The sequence below is a fragment of the Aythya marila genome, assembly GCF_965140915.1.
Source record: "Aythya marila genome assembly, chromosome: 6".
Lineage (NCBI taxonomy): Eukaryota > Metazoa > Chordata > Aves > Anseriformes > Anatidae > Aythya > Aythya marila.
The window spans coordinates 32,222,921-32,239,939 of NC_139047.1; the positions used below are offsets into that span (position 1 = coordinate 32,222,921).

Sequence of the window (17,019 nt, forward strand, 5' to 3'; positions counted from 1 at the left end):
GGGGTGCCCGCAGCGCACCGAGCCTGGGCAGGGTGGGGCTGGGCCGAGGGGGGGAGCGTGGCTGGAAACGTGCGGGGGACTTGTTGCATAAACAGGAGATGGGCTGCGGCGGCGAGAAACGCACGCTGTGAAATTTTGGGGTGGGAACAGGGAGCGGGCAGGTGGCCGGAGGGGCGCTGAGCCCCGGGGTCGCTCCCCTTCGGATGCGGGGGTGCCACCGCTCTCAGCCTTGTCCTTTCGGGGAGGTGATGCACAGCTGGGACGTGGGGTGACGCACAGCTCAGGTGACTGTCCTAGGGGGACTGAGGTCCCCTGCGGGGTGACACGGCGCTGGATGCAAGGGGTGGGCCGGGGTGACTCCTCTCCACGCATCCTCTGGTGCCACCCCAGCCGTGTTCTGCGGGACAGTGACTGAGCCACTGAGCCACTGAGTCACTGCCCTCTTTGGCAACTGCACGTCCCACCCTCTGCCCAGCTCTTGTGGCTTCACGGGAGGGGATCATCCTCCCCATGGCCCCGGGGGAGGCCATGTGTCTCCCCTCTGCGTGTCTCCACCGTGCCAGGGAGCGCACCGGGTGCGCTCTGGCTCCCGCCGCTACTCCTGGCACCGCAAGGGTCAGCACCGGCCCGGATATCAGACGGCTCGGGCTTGTTTATCAGAGCTCCTGGGGAAGGGAAAAACAAAAACCGCCACCCAAAGGAAGGGATATGCGTCAGCGATGGGCCTGTGTAACCCACCGGCAGCTGGGCGGGCTGTGCCACGGGCCGAGGGCCAGTGCTTGCCCGGCCCCGGGAGCAACAGCTCAGCATCCTCGCGTCCCGCAGCCCAGCCAGGGGACCCTCGGAGTCACCGCGGGTGTTTGCTGGTTGCTGGATGTCCCAGGGGCGTGAAGTTTCTGCAGATGTTGTGCCAGCAGGCGGCTGGAGGCAGGGGGAGCCCCTTGGCACCCCCCAAGTGCAGGATGTGCTCGGTGCCCAACCCTTGAGGAGACATCAGGGAGCCCCCACGGGGCGTGTTGGAAACTTGGGCTGGGCTTCACCTTCGAGGAGAGGCCGGGGTCTCACGGCGGGGACCTTTTGGAAGGGCTGCGACCTGGGGGGGCGCAGGGCTTGGGGGTGGGCGGCCGCCCCGCTGCGCCTCGTTCCTCGCATTCCTGGGCAGGGCTGCCGGGCGGAGGGGTCGCGGTGGAGGGAGCCGGGCGGCAGGAATGCAAACACCGGCGGGGGGGGGGGGAGAAGAAAGGCGGCTGTGTCTGCTGCAGCCCGGCAAACCTGGCCTGGGGGTGCACGAGACCCCCTGCCTTATCCCCCAAACCCCAGCAGCAGGGGACATGGGGGTCCCTGGGGATGGCGGTGGCGCCGCCACCTGCGTGGTCCCCGAGCATTTCCCTTCGTCTCATGGGCGCAGGGGCAGGACAGGCAGCGAGGGGCAGGGGGATGAGGGGATGGAAGCAGGGCTCGGCGTTGCCAAGCCCGGCTGAAAGCTCAGCCCCTTGCTCGCAGCCCCGCTGCCACCAGCTGGGGTGCCTCGGGGACAGGAGGGATGCTGCTGTGCCGCTGGGTCGGGAGCTCGGCTTCCGAAGGAAGGGCTGTGCTGCCCGGCTCGGGGGGCTGCTCTCTTCTCCTTCAACCCAAAAGCTCGTTTTAGCCAAGCTGGAGAGGGGCAGAAACTTAAAATGGTGTTGGGCTCCTGCCGGCCTCCTAAAACTGCCTTTCTGGGATGAGAGAGAGACAGGCGGTGGCGGTGCCTCCTGTGAATGGGAGGAGAGGTGCCGGCAGAGCACAACCCCATATTAGTCATCGGAGAATCCACCGGGGCAGGGAATTATGACCACGGACACCCCCTTGAAGCTTCTGCAGCTGAAGGAGCATCTGGAGCCTGAAAGCTTGGCGCGGAAACCCGAGGGCGGGTGGGCACGCGCCCTACCTGTCCTCAGCGCCCTTGTGTCCCGTGGCGGGGGGAGCGGAGCGGCTCCCCCTGTTCCCCCCATTGTGAGCCTCAGGAATTGGGGTTCTGGGGTTGCTGGGGTGTGGGGCAACCTGTGTGAGCATCCCTTGGGGTTGGGGGGGGGGCGTGTGTGGGGCGCAGCGTGGGGCGCAGCGCGGCCCCGTGCCGGCCCCGTCCGCGGCGGCTCGCTGCCGGAGAACATTCCAGGGAGGCTGGCGTGGGGCCAGCGCCGCGGGGCAGGGAAAGGGGCCTTTTATGGAAGCGTTTCTGCATTAGAATAAAATCATAATAATAATGCGCAGGGGAAGGGAGCGGGAGGAGGAGGAGGAGGAGGAGGAGGAGGAGGAGGAGGAACCCCCGAACAAAACACGAAGGCGGGACGGGAACGCTCCGGCGGCTGGAGAGGGAGGGGGCACCTTTAGGATCTGGCTGCTCACAGTGGGGTTTTGCCCCAAAACCTGCTTTTTGCAGCCCGTGGCAAGGGAGGAAGAGTGGGGTGCAAGGGGTCCCCGTGCCATGGTGCTTGGGGACCGGCCCTGGTGTGGTGTTGGGTGTCAGAGCTCATCACCTCGAGGCATCAGTGCCTGGGACGGGGCAGGGGGTGGCTTAATGGGGTCACTGCTTCCCGGGGACACATGTGGGGAGTAAAGGGGACGAGCTGCCCTGGATCACAGCCTCTCACCACCACCAGCATCCCCAGTCCTCCACGGGGCTGCAGCAGCTCCTGGTGCTGCTCCCGGCCCCGACAAACAAGGCGCTGCCTCTCCCAGTGCGGCGTGCTGCTGCTTCCCAGCGCGCTGGGGCGCACGCAAAACCCAAGGTTAATTGGCAGTAATTGCCGCTGGTAATTAAGGTAACAATAGCTGGGCTGTTCGTCTGGCGTCTGCAGAAGCGCTCACGAGGCCGGGCTGGGTTTTGTTCCAAAAACCTGGGGCTGGGGCTGCCCCTGCCCAGCCCAAGGATGCGTGGCACTGCCCCCAGCACAGGGCGTGGGGTGTCCCCTAGTCCTCCCCTGTCACTACAGGAGCCCTCGGGACGTGACCTCGGGACGGTGCCTGTGCTCCTGCCCGTGGGTTTGGTGTCCCCATCGCTCCCTGCTGGGTGCTGGCTCTGCCCCGGGGGATGCTGCGCCCTGTCCCCTTCCCGTGCCGGGATTAATTCGTGCCCTCTCTGTTCCCTTGCAGGCTGCCACCCCGTGCGCCCCCGCGGTCAACTATGAGCTGGTAAGTGCCCCCTGCCCTGCGTGGAGCCCTCCCAGACCCCCAGAGCTGGGGCTTTTTGGGGAGAGGGCTGGCACGGGCCCTGAGGAGGACAGGCGGGTGGGACGTGACCGGCTCAGGCTCTGGTGTCCCCTGGAGCCGGGGGCCTCCCCTCCTGGCTTGGAGCGGGTTTCTTGCACGCCCGGAGATGGCTCTAGCAGATGTGCCTTTGGCTGCGGGCGCCCAAGGCCGCACGTTAGCGTCCCTTGCTATTGTCACCCCTTTCTTTTGTCCCTCTTGGGGACGTTTATGAGCAGACGGATGTGCACAGAGCTGGATGGAGGCTGGGGGGCATCTGGGGTGACACGAACCCAGCGTGGCAGGGCTTTGGGCAGCCTGGCACGGTGCCGGGTGCCTGCGCCCCCCCCAGGGGCCCCGACCAGGCACCCCGTGGCACAGAGGGTGCTCGGCAGGGCCCCTGCCAGCTCACAAGGGCAGCGCATGAGCAGGGCCCCCTCCGTGGTTATCTGCCCCGGGTTTAATCACCGCCTGCACCGCCTCGGGCACTTATCGTTGGCAGAAACGTGTTGGCTCCCAGCTGGGACCGTTACTGCGGCTTCGGGAGGAAATCGAGAGGGGTTTGCCCCGCTGCCAGGGCTGGAGGTGGCAGCGCTGCCCCTGTCCTTGGGGTCTGGGCACTGCTGGCCCCTGGCCCCGGCCCTTTTTCAAAGCTCCAGAGGCCGCAGGAGACGTCTCACCAAATGTACCCCTTCCTCAGCATCCCCTGCCCCGTGGGGTGACCCCCCCGGGGTGACCCCCGGCCAGGCAGTGCCGTTGTTTTCCCCGTTGCAGCGCGGCCCTACAACGCCCAGCGCCTGCTTTGGGGGGCCACGGCGGAGTCTGGGGGCTGCTTTTCTTCTTGTAAATCACCGCAGAGCTCCCGCCCCCCCCGTGGGTTGTGGGGTGAGGAGGGATGTGGGAAGCATCCAGCCCTTTTGGGGGATTTGGCCCTGGGGGACGCCGGAGGGGTGTTGGGGTGTGGGTGCTCTCCGTCCGTGACCGCGGTCCCGTGGGGGGCCAGCTGCTGCGAGGCAGGGGGGCAGTGCCCTCGGCCCCCATCAGGGCTCCGTGTCACCCCCGTGCCACGCTTGGGTTTCGAGGGATTCCCGGCTTTGAGGAAGAACGGACGCGTCCTTCCCACGGGGAGGCGGGCAGGGAAGGAAACGGCACGGCGGAGCGCTTCCTAGGAAGGGCCAGAAATAGCCGGGGGGGGAACTTCTGACCCCGGCCTCCACTCTGTGTGCGTGTGCGCGCGGCTCTCACCCTCTCTCTCTCCCGTTCTCTCCCTCTCCCTGTCTCCTTTCCCTCGTTCCCCCCTTTCTCCTCCTCCCTGTCCGCCCGCAGCCGTCCCCGGGGGAGAGCATCACCCAGCAGGCGGACACCCCGGTAAGTGCCCCGTGCCGGGGGGGCCTGGCCTCCTCCTGGAGACATCGCTGGGGATCCCTCGTGCCTGTCCTCTCGCCTCAAGCCACAACCCCTCAGCCTGCTCCCGAGGTCCCCCCCCGGTGCCGTGGGGACCCCTCCATGCCCGGGGCCGTGCCCGGGGCGAGCGGCGGAGGTGGAGGTGGCAGAGCCCGGTGGAGAGGCCCTGGAGAGGAGGCCGGGTTTTTTGCCGCAAAGCCGGCTTTCCTGCCCAAGAGCTGGGGATACGTTATTTAATCTGTGGACATGAAATTGCTAAGACAGTGTAGACAAACGCCCTGCCAAAGTCAACGCAGACGGCTTCCCCCTGCTCGCCTGCCTCCGCGCGCACCGGGGCTGGGATGGAGCAGGCCCCGGTGGGGATGGAGGATGGAGATTGGCCGTGAGGAAGAGGAGACGAGAGCCTTCCTCACCTGGGATGCTGCTTGTCCCGTCCCTGTGGTGGTTTCAGGTCACGTCTCCAGCTCTTGATGAACAGGAGAGAGGGAACCCAGGGCTGGGAAAGTCCAGCGGGGAGCCAGGAGCGCTCTTCGCCGGCTTTGCTTCTCCTGGGGAGTTTCCTGGTCTTCCTGCGCCCTTTCTTCCTTTCTTGCGGCTCACATCGCCCTGCAGCGGCTGGGGGCAGGTGGGACCTGTGGGTTTCGCATGGTGCCAAGAGCCTGGGGACATGCTGAGGTGACAGGAGAAGAGGCAGCTTGGGATGGGGACCCCAGGTCCCCTCTCCCGAGGGTCTCCGCGGCACCAATTCCACCCAGAGGGGCTCGGGCAGGGATGCTGAGCCCCCAGGCAGCTCATCGGGGAGGCCGTCGGCCACCCCAAGCCTCCCACGGAGCTCCACCGGGCACCGTGACCTTGACGGGACCGGCTGGGGACGCAGGAGCCGCAGCGGGAGGTGATGTTGGTTGCACGCCGCCAAACCTGCCCCGGGCTGGGTCATGTTTTGGGACCCCACGGGGTGGTGGCACGTCCTGCAGCTCTGCATCGGCCGGTGGATGGGGTTCGGGTCCTTCCCGGGGCTCGGGAGGTGCTGCCCGTGCGAGATGAGTCTTTAAAGGCCTCCTGCTCGTTAGCGGGAGATACTAAAACTAATGAGGTGTGAGTGCGTTTTCCCTGAGCGGGTTTTTTTTTGGAAACCCTGCTTTGTTTTTCGGCTGAGGTCACGCAGTCGCCCAACAAACCGGCTGCAGATGAAATTCTTGAGGCCGGAGAACACGCATAAATAGAAGTTTCCTGCTCGCAGAGCTCAAACATTTCCTCCCGGCGTTCGGCGTGGTGCAGCCGGGGCCAAAGCAAACGGCGGTGCCCGGCCACGCGAGCCTCCCGCGAGCTGCAAGCCCGCCCCGTCCCCTGCTGTCCCCTGGTGCCATCGCACTGTCCCCGTCGTGCCCGGTGCTGCTGCTCGTTGCTGTGCCCGTGGCGGGGGTGGCAGCGCGATGGGGTGCTTGGTGGCACCGGGATGGGGCTTGGTGTGCCAGGGATGGATGCGCCGGCCTTGGCGTTGCCCCTGGGGATGTTCGGCCCCTCCAGAGCCACGGCAGTAACTCGGTTTTCCTCTCTGTTTTTTTTAGGACACCACGAAATCCCCCAGGGGCGGGCAGTCACGCCGCAAAACGTCCAGGTAGAGTCCGCGTGGTCCGCGTGGGGACGGGGACCTGCGGTGGCGGGGCCACAACGACACCTGGGAGCGGGGAAAAAAAAAAAAAACACGGGAAGCCCGACCCCAACCGTGCCGGGTGGGCAGTGTCACCGCGTCCCCTGGGTGCCATGTCCTGAGGGCGGTCCCCTTCCCTCGCCCAGGAGCATGAGCGTGACGGCGGCGATGGAGAGCAGCTGCGAGCTGGACCTGGTGTACATCACGGAGCGCATCATCGCCGTCTCCTACCCCAGCGCGGCCGAGGAGCAGAGCTTCCGCAGCAACCTGCGTGAGGTGGCCCACATGCTGAAGTCCAAGCACGGGGACAACTACGTGGTGAGGGGCCCTGGGAAAAGGGGCCGGGGTTTTGAGAGGATTAAGGCGCTGCGTCCTCGCCGCCGGCTGGTCTCGATGCCGGTGTGCTGAGCCGGAGAGGGGGAGGCTCTTTGCACGGAGGTGGAGGTGTTTTTTTTTTTTTTTGTGGGAGGGTTACGGGGGAGGAAGGTGTTCCCTCACTCTGTCTTTCCTCTTCCCTGAAGCTTTTCAATCTGTCCGAGCGGAGACACGACATCAGCAAGCTGCACCCCAAGGTGGGTCGTGCCTGCGGGGGGCACAGGGCTTTGGGGGCTGGGGAAATCTGTGGGACCAGCTCCTGCTGCAAGCTGCTGGGGGCGTGGATGTGACCCCCGGCTGTGTCCCACCCCCCCCTTCTTCCCAATTCCTCACCCAGGTGCTGGATTTCGGCTGGCCCGACCTGCACACCCCGGCGCTGGAGAAGATCTGCAGCATTTGCAAAGCCATGGACACGTGGCTGAACGCGGGGGCGCACAACGTGGTGGTGCTGCACAACAAGGTGGGCTGCGGCCCGTCCCCAAAACGGGGAGGGACACGACGGGGGGGGGTCCTGAGCACGCCAAGGGGTGCAGGGAGCCGGTGGCTCGTGGCTCGGTGTGCCAGCATCCTGTGGGTGCACGGTTATACGGGATGGAGCGTGGGTGCTGGGGGGTGACCCCAACCCCCGTGCTGTCCCTTTTTGCTGTCACAGGGGAACCGCGGCCGGCTGGGGGTGGTGGTGGCAGCCTACATGCACTACAGCAACATCTCAGCCAGGTGAGAGCCATACCCGGCCCCGGGGCACCCCGACCCGCTGCCCCCACGTGGGGACGGGGACGGTGCCGCCGCCTCCCTTCTCCCCTCACCGTCTCCTCGTCCCCGCAGCGCCGACCAGGCTCTGGACAGGTTTGCCATGAAGCGTTTCTACGAGGACAAGGTGGTGCCGGTGGGCCAGCCCTCCCAGAGGAGGTGGGTCCTGGGGGGGCGTTCACAGCCCGGCTTTCACCCCGTGGTTGTGCCAGGGGGCGGCGAGGGCTGCGGCACAGCCCCCGACCTCCCCATCCCGTCCCCTCCTCGCAGGTACATCCACTACTTCAGCGGGCTGCTGTCCGGCAGCATCAAGATGAACAACAAGCCCCTCTTCCTGCACCACGTCATCATGCACGGCATCCCCAACTTCGAGTCCAAAGGCGGTACGTTGCCCCCAGCCCCATCCAGCCCCGTCCATCCAGCCCCATCCAGACCCCGAGCATCCCTTTCTGCCCACCCCAGCGCAGCCCCGGCTGTTGCCCGCGGCTGGTGGCCCCAGCGGGGAGCGGCTGTTTGCCTTGGCTCCTTCCCTGTTTGGATTTCTCCCCCGTGACTAAGCCCTGCCCCGGCCCCTCCGCCCCGCCGGCTAACAACGTGCGCCTTCTCTCCCCCGCTGATGTCTTCCAGGTTGCCGGCCCTTCCTCAAGATCTACCAGGCCATGCAGCCCGTCTACACCTCGGGGATCTAGTAATTATCCTGGGGAAGGGGGGCTCGCATCTTGGGGGGGTGATGGAGACGTCCAAGACCAAGCCCCCTGCGGTTCCGCTGCTCAGCCCTTTTGGTTCCCACCGGCCTCGGGAGAGAAAAAAATGAGGCTCCCCGTTTTCTTAGGGGCTGTAACTGGTTATACTGGGCCGTACTGGGCTGGCCTGGGCAGCGTTGCTGTGGGGGGGGGGGGCTGTAGTGACTCTGCACATCAGCAGAGGGAGCCTGGGGTCTGGGGCTGGGGACACCTCGCCCTCCCTGGGGACACGGAGGCGTTGGGGCCGGAGGGATGCTCCTCCCGTGGGGCTACAGAGCGATGTGCCGTGACACGAGGCACCCTCCCTATAGCAATCCTATAGGGCTGACACCCTGCCAGCCCCCCGTCCCTCATCCCCATCCCTTGGGTGCAGAGATCGCCGTGAAGAGCCCCCCCGGGGGCCTTCTTCATCCCGAAGAAGAGCTCCCCACGATTTCACCTCCCCACTCTTCACCCCCACACCATGTCCCGCAGATGCCGCCCGGGGCAGGGTCTGTGCCCCCCTTCCCAGCCCCACCAGCACCAGGATCCCAAGGAACAGGCACAGGGGAAGGCCAAGGAGCTCATTTCCCCAGCTGCCCAATTCCCACTGCGGGTCCCCCCGGCGCCTGGCCCCCTTCTTCCTGCATCCCCCAGCACCAAACGTCGACGCCACCGCTCGCAGGCGGCCCCCGGGGTGTTTGTGGGGTGCAGGAGGGGAAACTGAGGCAGGGAGGGCAGCTGCTGGGATGGAAAGGGGCAGGAGGAGGCAGGGTGCTGCGGGGTTTCTGCGCTGCCACCCGTGTCCACGTGCCGTCCCTCTCCGCAGCAACGTGCAAGGGGACAGCCAGACGGGCATCTGCATCACCATCGAGCCCGGGCTGCTGCTGAAGGGCGATATCTTGGTAAGGAGCCCGTCCCCCGCTGCTCCTCGTGTCCCGGGGGATCCCGGTAGCCTCGTCGACGAGGGGGGGACTCGTCCTCATCCCCGTTCCTCCCGCAGCTCAAGTGCTACCACAAGAAGTTTCGCAGCCCGACCCGCGACGTGATTTTCCGCGTGCAGTTCCACACGTGCGCCGTGCACGACCTGGACATCGTTTTCGGCAAGGAGGACCTGGACGAGGCTTTCCGAGGTAACCCCGCTGCCCGCCGCGCCGCCTCCCTCCTCCCTCCTGCCAGTTTTCAGCTCCTCCTGCGGCCCCGAGGCTGCTCCCGTTGCTGGGATGCCTGGGCACCCCGCTGGTGGGGAGCGCGACCCGTCCTGGCAGCATCACCCCAAATCCGGGCATCGTTGCCCAAGGAAATCCTTTACCAGCTCCTCTCCCTGAGCTGGCTGGGGCAGCTTTGGGCACATTTTGGTTGGCGGGACGGATGGGGACGGTTCCTTTGCTCTCTCCCTGCCAGATGACCGCTTCCCCGAGTACGGGAAGGTGGAGTTCGTGTTCTCCTACGGCCCCGAGAAGATCCAAGGTACGGCTCACCCTGCGGGGAGCGCTCCCTGCCCCAAAAAGCCCAGCCCTGGGCACGCTCTGTCAGTCCATCCGCCTGTCCCCAGGTGACCCCAAAAGCCCCAGCCAGCCACGTACACCTCGTCTGTACGTCCTGCTGCACCCCCCAGCCCACCCATCCCTCTTGGTGCCCCCGTTCCTATATCTACACCCCCCACTTCTCTCCCAAAAGCGGGAGAAAGCCCCATCCGTGACTCTCCTCCCTTACCCTGTGTGCCTCCCCCTTTTTCCCTCGCCCCACCCCACCCGTGCCCTCATCCTCCCAGGCATGGAGCACCTGGAGAACGGGCCCAGCGTCTCCGTGGACTACAACACCTCCGACCCGCTCATCCGCTGGGACTCCTACGAGAACTTCAACATCCAGCGCGAGGACAGCGCCGAGGGAGCCTGGGCCGAGCCGCCGCTGCCTGCCAAGCACCTGGAGAAAGGTCAGGGCCGCGGGCGGCTGCCGGGGCCACCGGGATGTTGCCGTGCCTCGGTTTCCCCATGCCGGGGACGAGGACGCCTTGCTGTCCCCTCGCTGTCTGCTTGGAGCTGGGAGAAGGTCCCCGAGCCCCCCGCTTGGCTGCTGCATGCTGGCTGCCCTCGCCTGCTCGCCAGGGACAGGGCGTGCTTGTATTTTATACATATTGAGGGTGCCGAGCCTGCGTCCTGGTGGCCAAAGCACCTGTGGCCGAGCAGATGCCTGAATTTTCCTGGCCGTCCCCGGGGCAGGGACAGCTGCGGTGCCCGGCGTCCCTGAAGGTCACCGGCTGTGCCGGATGGGAACCTGAGTGGCTTCGCCTGCCCCATCCCCGCAGGGGTCTCGTCCTGGCAGGCTGCCTTTGGGGTGGGGGCGCACAGCTCTGCCCCATGTGGGGTCTCCACGGAGAAGGGGGACCCCTCCACGATCCTCCTCCCGCTGGCTTTTGGTGGCGAGCCTCCTGTCTGGTTGGCAGCGGGGACCTGGCAGTTTTGCCGTCTCTTTCCCCCCCCCCGTCTCCAGCTCGGTTTCCTTCCTCCCTCGCTCTCCAGCGGGTGGGCAGGCCGGCGGGGCGGCCGCGGGGGCCCACGTGCGCCATGGGGCCGGGATCGGGGCCATGCGGTGCGAGGGGTCGGTGTTTATGGTTGTTCTGGCCTTATTTGGGCAGGGAATCGCACGCCGGCATTTTTTGGCACACCAGGCGCGAGCGAGCGAGCGGCGGCGGCGGCGGCGGCGGCGGCAGCGGTGGGGCGGAGGGGTGAGAAGGGAGGGGGGGGGGGGGGGGGGACCGAGGCTGGCACGAGGCGTGGGGGGGGGACGGGACCAGAGCCCCGGGGTGGGATCAGCCGCCGCGCCGCTCCTGTGCCACTGCCGCTCCCCGCCGCCCGGCGAAGGCTCCCCGAGGAGGTGGCAGCCAGGGAATTCGGGATCGCCCGCGATCCGGTGGGTTCCCCCCGCCCCGCGCCGCGTCTCCGCCGCCCCCCCCGTGCCCGCCACCCTCGCCGTGGCTCTGCTTGGGGACCCGGCTGGGCAGCGAGGAGGGTGCTGAGCTGGGTGGGGTGGGAGGAAGGGCCCCAAGGGGCAGGAGGATGGTGAGGGGAGGGGGTTTGAACCCCCAGGACTGGGTTTTTTGGCACGGAGGGTACCCAGGCACGGGCTGCCCCGTGAGCCCCCCTGCTGGCCTTCTCCAGGTCCCTGCTGCCCTGTGGGTGTCTGTGAGGTCGGGGTGTGGGGGACACCCCCGTCCCCATCCTGCCACACCTCATCTGCCCCCGCGTGGCTCCGCCTGCCCTCCTTCGTCCTCCTCAGAGGGGTTGTGGGCTTGGTGCCGGCTCCGTGCCGAGTTCCCACCAGCGTCCTGGCTCTTCCCCGTGGCTGTTTTTGGGGCAGGTGGGCAAAGCTGGATCCGTGACGGTGCAGAGGGGGGGGACACCGGGCTCGGGACAGCCCTGGGGCAGCGCGAGGTGATGCCAAAGGGCCACGGATGTGTCTCCAACCCATTAACCACAGCCCCTTGGACCCACTCGCCCCGCTGCACCCCTTGTCCATCCTTCCCCTGCCTCCCTCCTCCGTACCAGCCCTGGGGCCAGCCCTGCCCGGCCCCGCTTTGTGCTGCCGAGGCCGGGCCAAGCCCAACATCTGCAGGGGACTTGCTAAATCCCCACCTGAGTAATGCTGCTGGCGCCGCGCTCGGCCGCGCTCACGCGCGTGCGCTCCCCTCCTGATTGATGTACCCTTCGGCTGGCTCGGAGGGGACTGGATGTACCCGGGGGGGGCACAGACGGGGGGACACCACCTCCCCAAGGTCAGCCCTGGCTGGGAAACCTCCTGGGGTTATGCTGGTGCCCTCCTCCTCCTGCCTGATCTCCCCATCCCGTGCTGGGAGCAGGGTGGCGGACACCAGCGCACCTTTCCGCGGGTCACCGCGTCCCCAGCTGGGGTCACCGCCACGGGTTTGTCCCCCCCCGGGTTTGTTTGCGGGGCTGGATCCTGCCTCCAGGGGGGCCGCCAGGACGGACGGGGAGCGCGGAGGAGCGGGGAGCCACCCGGGGCCAGGCCGGGGCTGTTAAAGCCATCGGAGTGGAGCTGCCGGGCTGCGGCGCTCCCCCCGCGGCTGGCTCCGTCCCCTGGCCGGGCTCTGCGGGGAGGGGAGCCGCTGGCTCTGCTCTCGCCTTCGCCAGCTGACTAAAGCCGAAGGAATCCGCTTCCCCCTCCCCAGCCCGCCCATCTCCGCCGCCCTGCGCTCCGACCGCCGCGAGGTAAGGGCTCGGCGGGTGGGATTTTGGGGAGGGGGCACGCGGGGCTCGCACCCTGCTCCTGGGCAGCGGGGACCCGGCTAGGCTGGAGCTGGGTCGGCGGGGAGGCTGTCCTCCTTTCTGTCGGGTTATTCCCCGAAAGGGGGAAATGCTGGAGCATCCGTGGGCTCGGCTGGATGTTTGGGCTGGGCAGGCGAGCCGGCAGCTGCTCCCGAGGCAGGGGCCGTCCTCTGACCTGATATTTTGGGGTGGAGAAGCGGGGACTGCGGGGCTCCGGGCCAGCAGGGCGCACAGCAGGGATGTGGGCTGGGTGCCCGGCAGGCACTGGAAGCTCAGCCCCTTCTCCTTCTCTTTTAAAGAGTCCTTAAAGTCCAAACCCGCTGGGGGCAGGTGTGCGTTTTTGGGGTCCTTGGCCTGCCCAGGGCTGTGGGACCTGGGGGAAAAGAAGAAAAAGGTGTAAAACGGGGAAAACAAGGTTTGCAAGGATGCTAGCTTGGTGCCTGCCGCTGTCTGGAGGATATGGGGCTCTGAGTCGGGGGCCTGGCTGGAAAAGGGAAGGTGGGAAACGGTCATTTTGGGGGGAAGAGAGCGCAGAACTTGCATTTTGGATGGAGCTGGAGCGTGGCCACTGCAAGGGGAGAGGGGCTTGGCCGTGAGGGCTTTCTGCTCCTCTTGAGCCGGGAGAAACTCAGGACTCCAGCCCCCTCAAAGCACCCCGTGGGGCCCGAAAGGACATCCCCCTCCCACCCAAAATGCGTCCTGGCTTCCTGGGGACAGGTGTGACACAGCGTGGGAGCTGGGCAGGGCTGGGGGGCTCAGCCTGGGGGGTCCCCAAGGGGCTGGGGTCCCCTCCAGCGGGGTGATGCGCTCTGCGCCAGGCTGGGGGGGGGCCGTCCGTCCGTCCGTCTGTCCGCGGTGCCTAAGAAATGGTTAACGCAGCGCTGCCCGTGGAGGAAGTAGTTAATATTCATAACTAGGAGTTAATATTCATAACTAGGAGCCCTCCGTCTGTCCGGCCGTCCGTCCGGCCGTCCTCCCTGCCCTCCCTGCCCTCCCTCCGTGGCGTCTCGCCCCTCGCCGGGTTAACCGGGGCTGGGGCTCGGTGCCGGCAGCCCCCGGGCACCTCCCCGCTGCCTCTCCCCAGTGTGGTCTGGGCGGAGGGGAGGGATCCGACACCTCCTCGCCTCCAGCCTCCTCCGTCCTCGCCTCCAGCCTCCTCCGTCCCCGTCCCGCTGCCTCCTCTCCTCCGTCCTCCCCTCGCTCCCCCGCCGGCCGCCGCTGCGCCCAGCTCCCGGGGCTGAGCCCCCCCTCCGGTCCCCCCCTTTGCGCTCGGGGTGCCCCGAAGTTGGCCCCGGGGACGCGGCGCTGGGGAGGGGATAGCTCGGCGAGAGGGAAAGCAAAGCCAAAGGGACAAACGCCAGCCAAAGCCAGCCCCAGCCGTCGGCTCCTGTCCTGGACGGACGCACGGAGCCGGCTGCGGACGCCGCTCGAGCTCCCCTGGAAGGCTCTGGTGCTGGAAGGAGCGAAGGAAAGGGATTTTGCCGCCCGCTCCTTCTCTTCGCCTGGGATCTTTTCTTCCCCGTGCCCTTTGGTAAGTCCCGATTCTGCTTTTCTTTCAGCCGGAGGGGCTGAGGGGGGGGAGGGCAGGGGCAGGGTGGGATTTATGGCCGCGGTGACCCCTTGGCTCAGGGGCTGGAATTACTTCTTGCCATCTTATCGGGGCACACGATGAAACCAGAGCTGGGGGGGTGGTGCTGAGCTCTTCCCGTGGGACTCAACCTGGCTCCTCCATCCTCTGGAGGGCCCTGAGACCCCACAGACCTGCCCGGAGGCAGAGGCAGCAGGTGGGATGCTGCTGGACCAGGGGGGCCGCGGCGGTGCCCCAGCCTCATCCTCTCCAAGGGCGCAGAGCCCCGGGCAGGATTTGCTGCGAGATGCGTGAGAGATTTGGGAACTGGGCTCCTTCTTCCACCCACTGGGCTGAGCCCCCATCCTCTTGCCACTTGTTGTAGACCGGGTTTGGGGTTTTTCTCCCGGTCTGAGCTGCGGGGTGCCGGGGAGGGGAGCGGGGCCATAGGGCCGGGCTCGGCGGCTCCCCAAAACTCTCCCCGAGCTGCAGCGGGGGCTGAGCCCGGGCAAACCTGGCCCTGGCAGGCTGGAGCTGCGCTGACCTTCAGGGACAGAGCCTGACCTTGCGGGGAGCTGTAAGCATGTTGCAGACGGGGACCCGGTGCCCCGCTGTTTTGGGGACATCCGCACTGCCTGTGGCAGCCTGTGCCCCTTCCCTTGGTGCTTTTTGGGGCAGTTTGCTCAACTTCTCAGGTGACAGTGACGGGCAGCTGTCACAGCGTGGCCCAGGGGTGGCGTGGGGAGGTGGCAGGGGGCAGCGGGCAGTCACCTCGTGTCACCAGAGCCCAGGGGATGCGTGGGGACAAGGACGGGGAGCACAGGCTGGTATGGGGCGGAACAGCCGTGGAACGGGGGACCCGAGGGGGCCTGACCAAAGGCCCCTTCCTCGCTTGGTGCTGCTCTTGGGGGTCACCAAATCCCTGTTTCCCCGTTTAACTGGAGGGTCCAGGATGGGTAGGACCGGGCACTTGGAGATCCTTTGCCCCGCTGCGGGCTGTGCCCCACGCTGACCCCGCTTTCGAGACGTTTCGCCCAGCCGGGGGGCGGTTCCCAGCCTCCAGCCTAATTAAAGCCTTTCTCCTCTATTTTTTTTTCCCCTCGGAGCCACGTGCTTTCATTTATATTTATTTATTCCCTTTTTCCTTTCCATTCCCTTGCCCTATTTATCCCAGCCCCCCCTCGGCTCTTGCCCTATTTCCCGGGACCGGCCAGCACATCAGACGGGAGGGCTGGGCGATGTCCCGACTCCAGGCGATGTCTCAGCCTCTCCGGCGTTGACGCGGCCCCTGGACACGCTGCTTTTTTCCTTTCTCCCTCCCCTGGAAGGGATTCCCTCCCTCTCATTCTCCCTTTCCCTGCTACGGGAGGGGTGGCCGAGTCGACCGCTGCCGGTTCCTGGCTACGCAGGGCGCACCGAGGAGCGCCGAGCCCCCGGCAGAAGTCACCGACACCTCCTCATCCCTCCACGCTGGGTGCCCGCAGGAGACCCCGCTGTCCCTGCTGCCCTGGGGCATCTTCGAGGCCGGGGCTCCCCGGGCTGCCAGCAGGGAGCCGGGAACGGAAAATCGGCGTCAAGGGGGCTCTTTCCGGGGCGGGAACAGGCCGGCTGGGTAGGTGGTGTGCCGGGCGGTATTTCTGGCGAGGAGGGGTGGTGGTAGGGGGGCGAGGGCGTCCCCGCGGGCAGGCAGGGACCCGGTAAGCCGTCCCCGCACCCCGGCTCGGGGGCTGGCTTTCGGAAGTGTTTTGCTCGCAGATAGGAGCGCTCTGATTTCACACTATCGCATTAGGGCCGTCTTCCGTTCCTGAGTCAGCCGCCTGGCCCCCGGCCAGAGAAGAGTCATTTTTTCCTCCAAAAGAAAGTGTTTAATGCTGCTCGCAGCCCCTTCCAGGAAACCTCGGCGGGGAGCTGGAAAAACAAGAGTCTGCAGCCCAGCCGGTGCCGTGCGTGCTGCTGGGGGGGGGGGGAAGAGCGGGCACGGCGAGGGGGGGGCTGTCCTCGATGCCACCCCGGTGGCTGGGCTCCTGGGGACCTCGCTGCGTTCCCAAAAGCTGGGCAACCCCTTTGGGAAGCTTTAAAGGGTGAAACTGGTGGCTGTGGGAGCTGGGGAGCTCGGAGCAGGACGCGTGCCCTGCGGAGCTGGTTGTGGGGTGGCCCGGTGGGGTTGTTGGTGGGTGGCGTTGCTTCGAGCTGTGGGGTGTCCGGTGGCTCCCCGGGGAGGAGACGCCGTGTGCCCAGGGCTGGGCAGAAATGCTGCTTGTGGGGGAGCTCTGGGGAAGCGTCCGGCCGTGAGGGAAGGTCCGGAGCAGATCCACCCACCCTGAAAGAACAGAAAGGGTGGGAGCCTGTCTGCAGCCAGGGAAGAAAATGTCAAGGATGGGTGGCTGGCTGGGTCCCTGCCTCGTCTGGGAGGGGAGTGGGAGGTTGGAGCAGGCGGGGAGGGGAAAAGTGGGTCCTTGGCTCATCTGCCCTCCATCCCCGGGCCGAGAACATCCACCCAGCTGGAGGCACGGAGACCCGTGAGGCCAGCTCCCCACTGCTCCCCCATCTCCTAAGGCTTGTGCGCCTGCATCGCCCCCACCCTCTGCGCTGCCACAGCCCCCGTTCCCCCCTCCCCGATGCCCTGTGGCCCTTTGGGTGCAGGCTGCGCCCCGCAGAGCCACGGGGCAGCAATTAGGCAACAGCCCACGGTACCGGCAGCTCTGACCCTCCCCGTCGACGGGCCCAGGAGGAGAACTGCACGGACTTTGCACGGCCCCGGGGGGGGTGTTTGCTGGATGTCGGCGGAGCATGCGGTGCTTGCGGGGTCAGGGAAGGACGGCGCGCGGAGCCAGGGCCGTGCGGGGGCACGGGGAGGGGGTCCGGCCCCGGTGTCTGTGCATGGTGGCGCCTGCGGGATTGCGGAGGGTGCAGAGGAGACGGCGATGCCGGTAGCTCTGCGTTACGGCGGCACGGAAGAGATCGAAACCACCGGCTAATGGGACCCATTAGCTCCGTGCAGCGAGCCAGCCATTGATCTGGGCTCTCGTGTTCGTTTCT

The 17,019-nt window shown here is 66.8% G+C and overlaps 2 protein-coding genes across 13 annotated transcripts in view; both read left to right on the plus strand.

Moving 5' to 3' along the window:
* Nucleotides 1-17,019, plus strand: part of TNS1 (tensin 1) — a gene marked incomplete at its 5' end in the record, with an annotated part of 46,756 nt that overhangs the window by 11,733 nt on the left and 18,004 nt on the right. For 10 of the 12 annotated variants that reach the window (XM_082762879.1, XM_082762880.1, XM_082762874.1 and 7 more), the window contains 14 exons: nt 3,133-3,171; nt 4,552-4,593; nt 6,198-6,247; nt 6,427-6,598; nt 6,802-6,852; nt 6,993-7,115; nt 7,308-7,372; nt 7,481-7,564; nt 7,676-7,788; nt 8,033-8,093; nt 8,957-9,032; nt 9,131-9,260; nt 9,532-9,597; nt 9,902-10,063. In XM_082762879.1, coding sequence (XP_082619005.1) covers nt 3,133-3,171; nt 4,552-4,593; nt 6,198-6,247; nt 6,427-6,598; nt 6,802-6,852; nt 6,993-7,115; nt 7,308-7,372; nt 7,481-7,564; nt 7,676-7,788; nt 8,033-8,093; nt 8,957-9,032; nt 9,131-9,260; nt 9,532-9,597; nt 9,902-10,063 — 1,234 coding nt within the window. Of the gene's footprint in view, nt 1-3,132; nt 3,172-4,551; nt 4,594-6,197; nt 6,248-6,426; nt 6,599-6,801; nt 6,853-6,992; nt 7,116-7,307; nt 7,373-7,480; nt 7,565-7,675; nt 7,789-8,032; nt 8,094-8,956; nt 9,033-9,130; nt 9,261-9,531; nt 9,598-9,901; nt 10,064-17,019 lie in introns of those variants that run through there. The other 2 variants (XM_082762876.1, XM_082762882.1) reach the window with 1 other exon arrangement.
* Nucleotides 11,858-17,016, plus strand: LOC309879472 (uncharacterized protein; the record flags this gene model as incomplete). The annotated part of the gene is made up of 4 exons (XM_082763205.1): nt 11,858-11,902; nt 12,279-12,356; nt 13,351-13,944; nt 15,770-17,016. The coding sequence occupies 4 exons, from the start codon at nt 11,858-11,860 to the stop codon at nt 16,655-16,657; spliced, it is 1,605 nt and encodes a 534-aa protein (XP_082619331.1). The 3' UTR covers nt 16,658-17,016.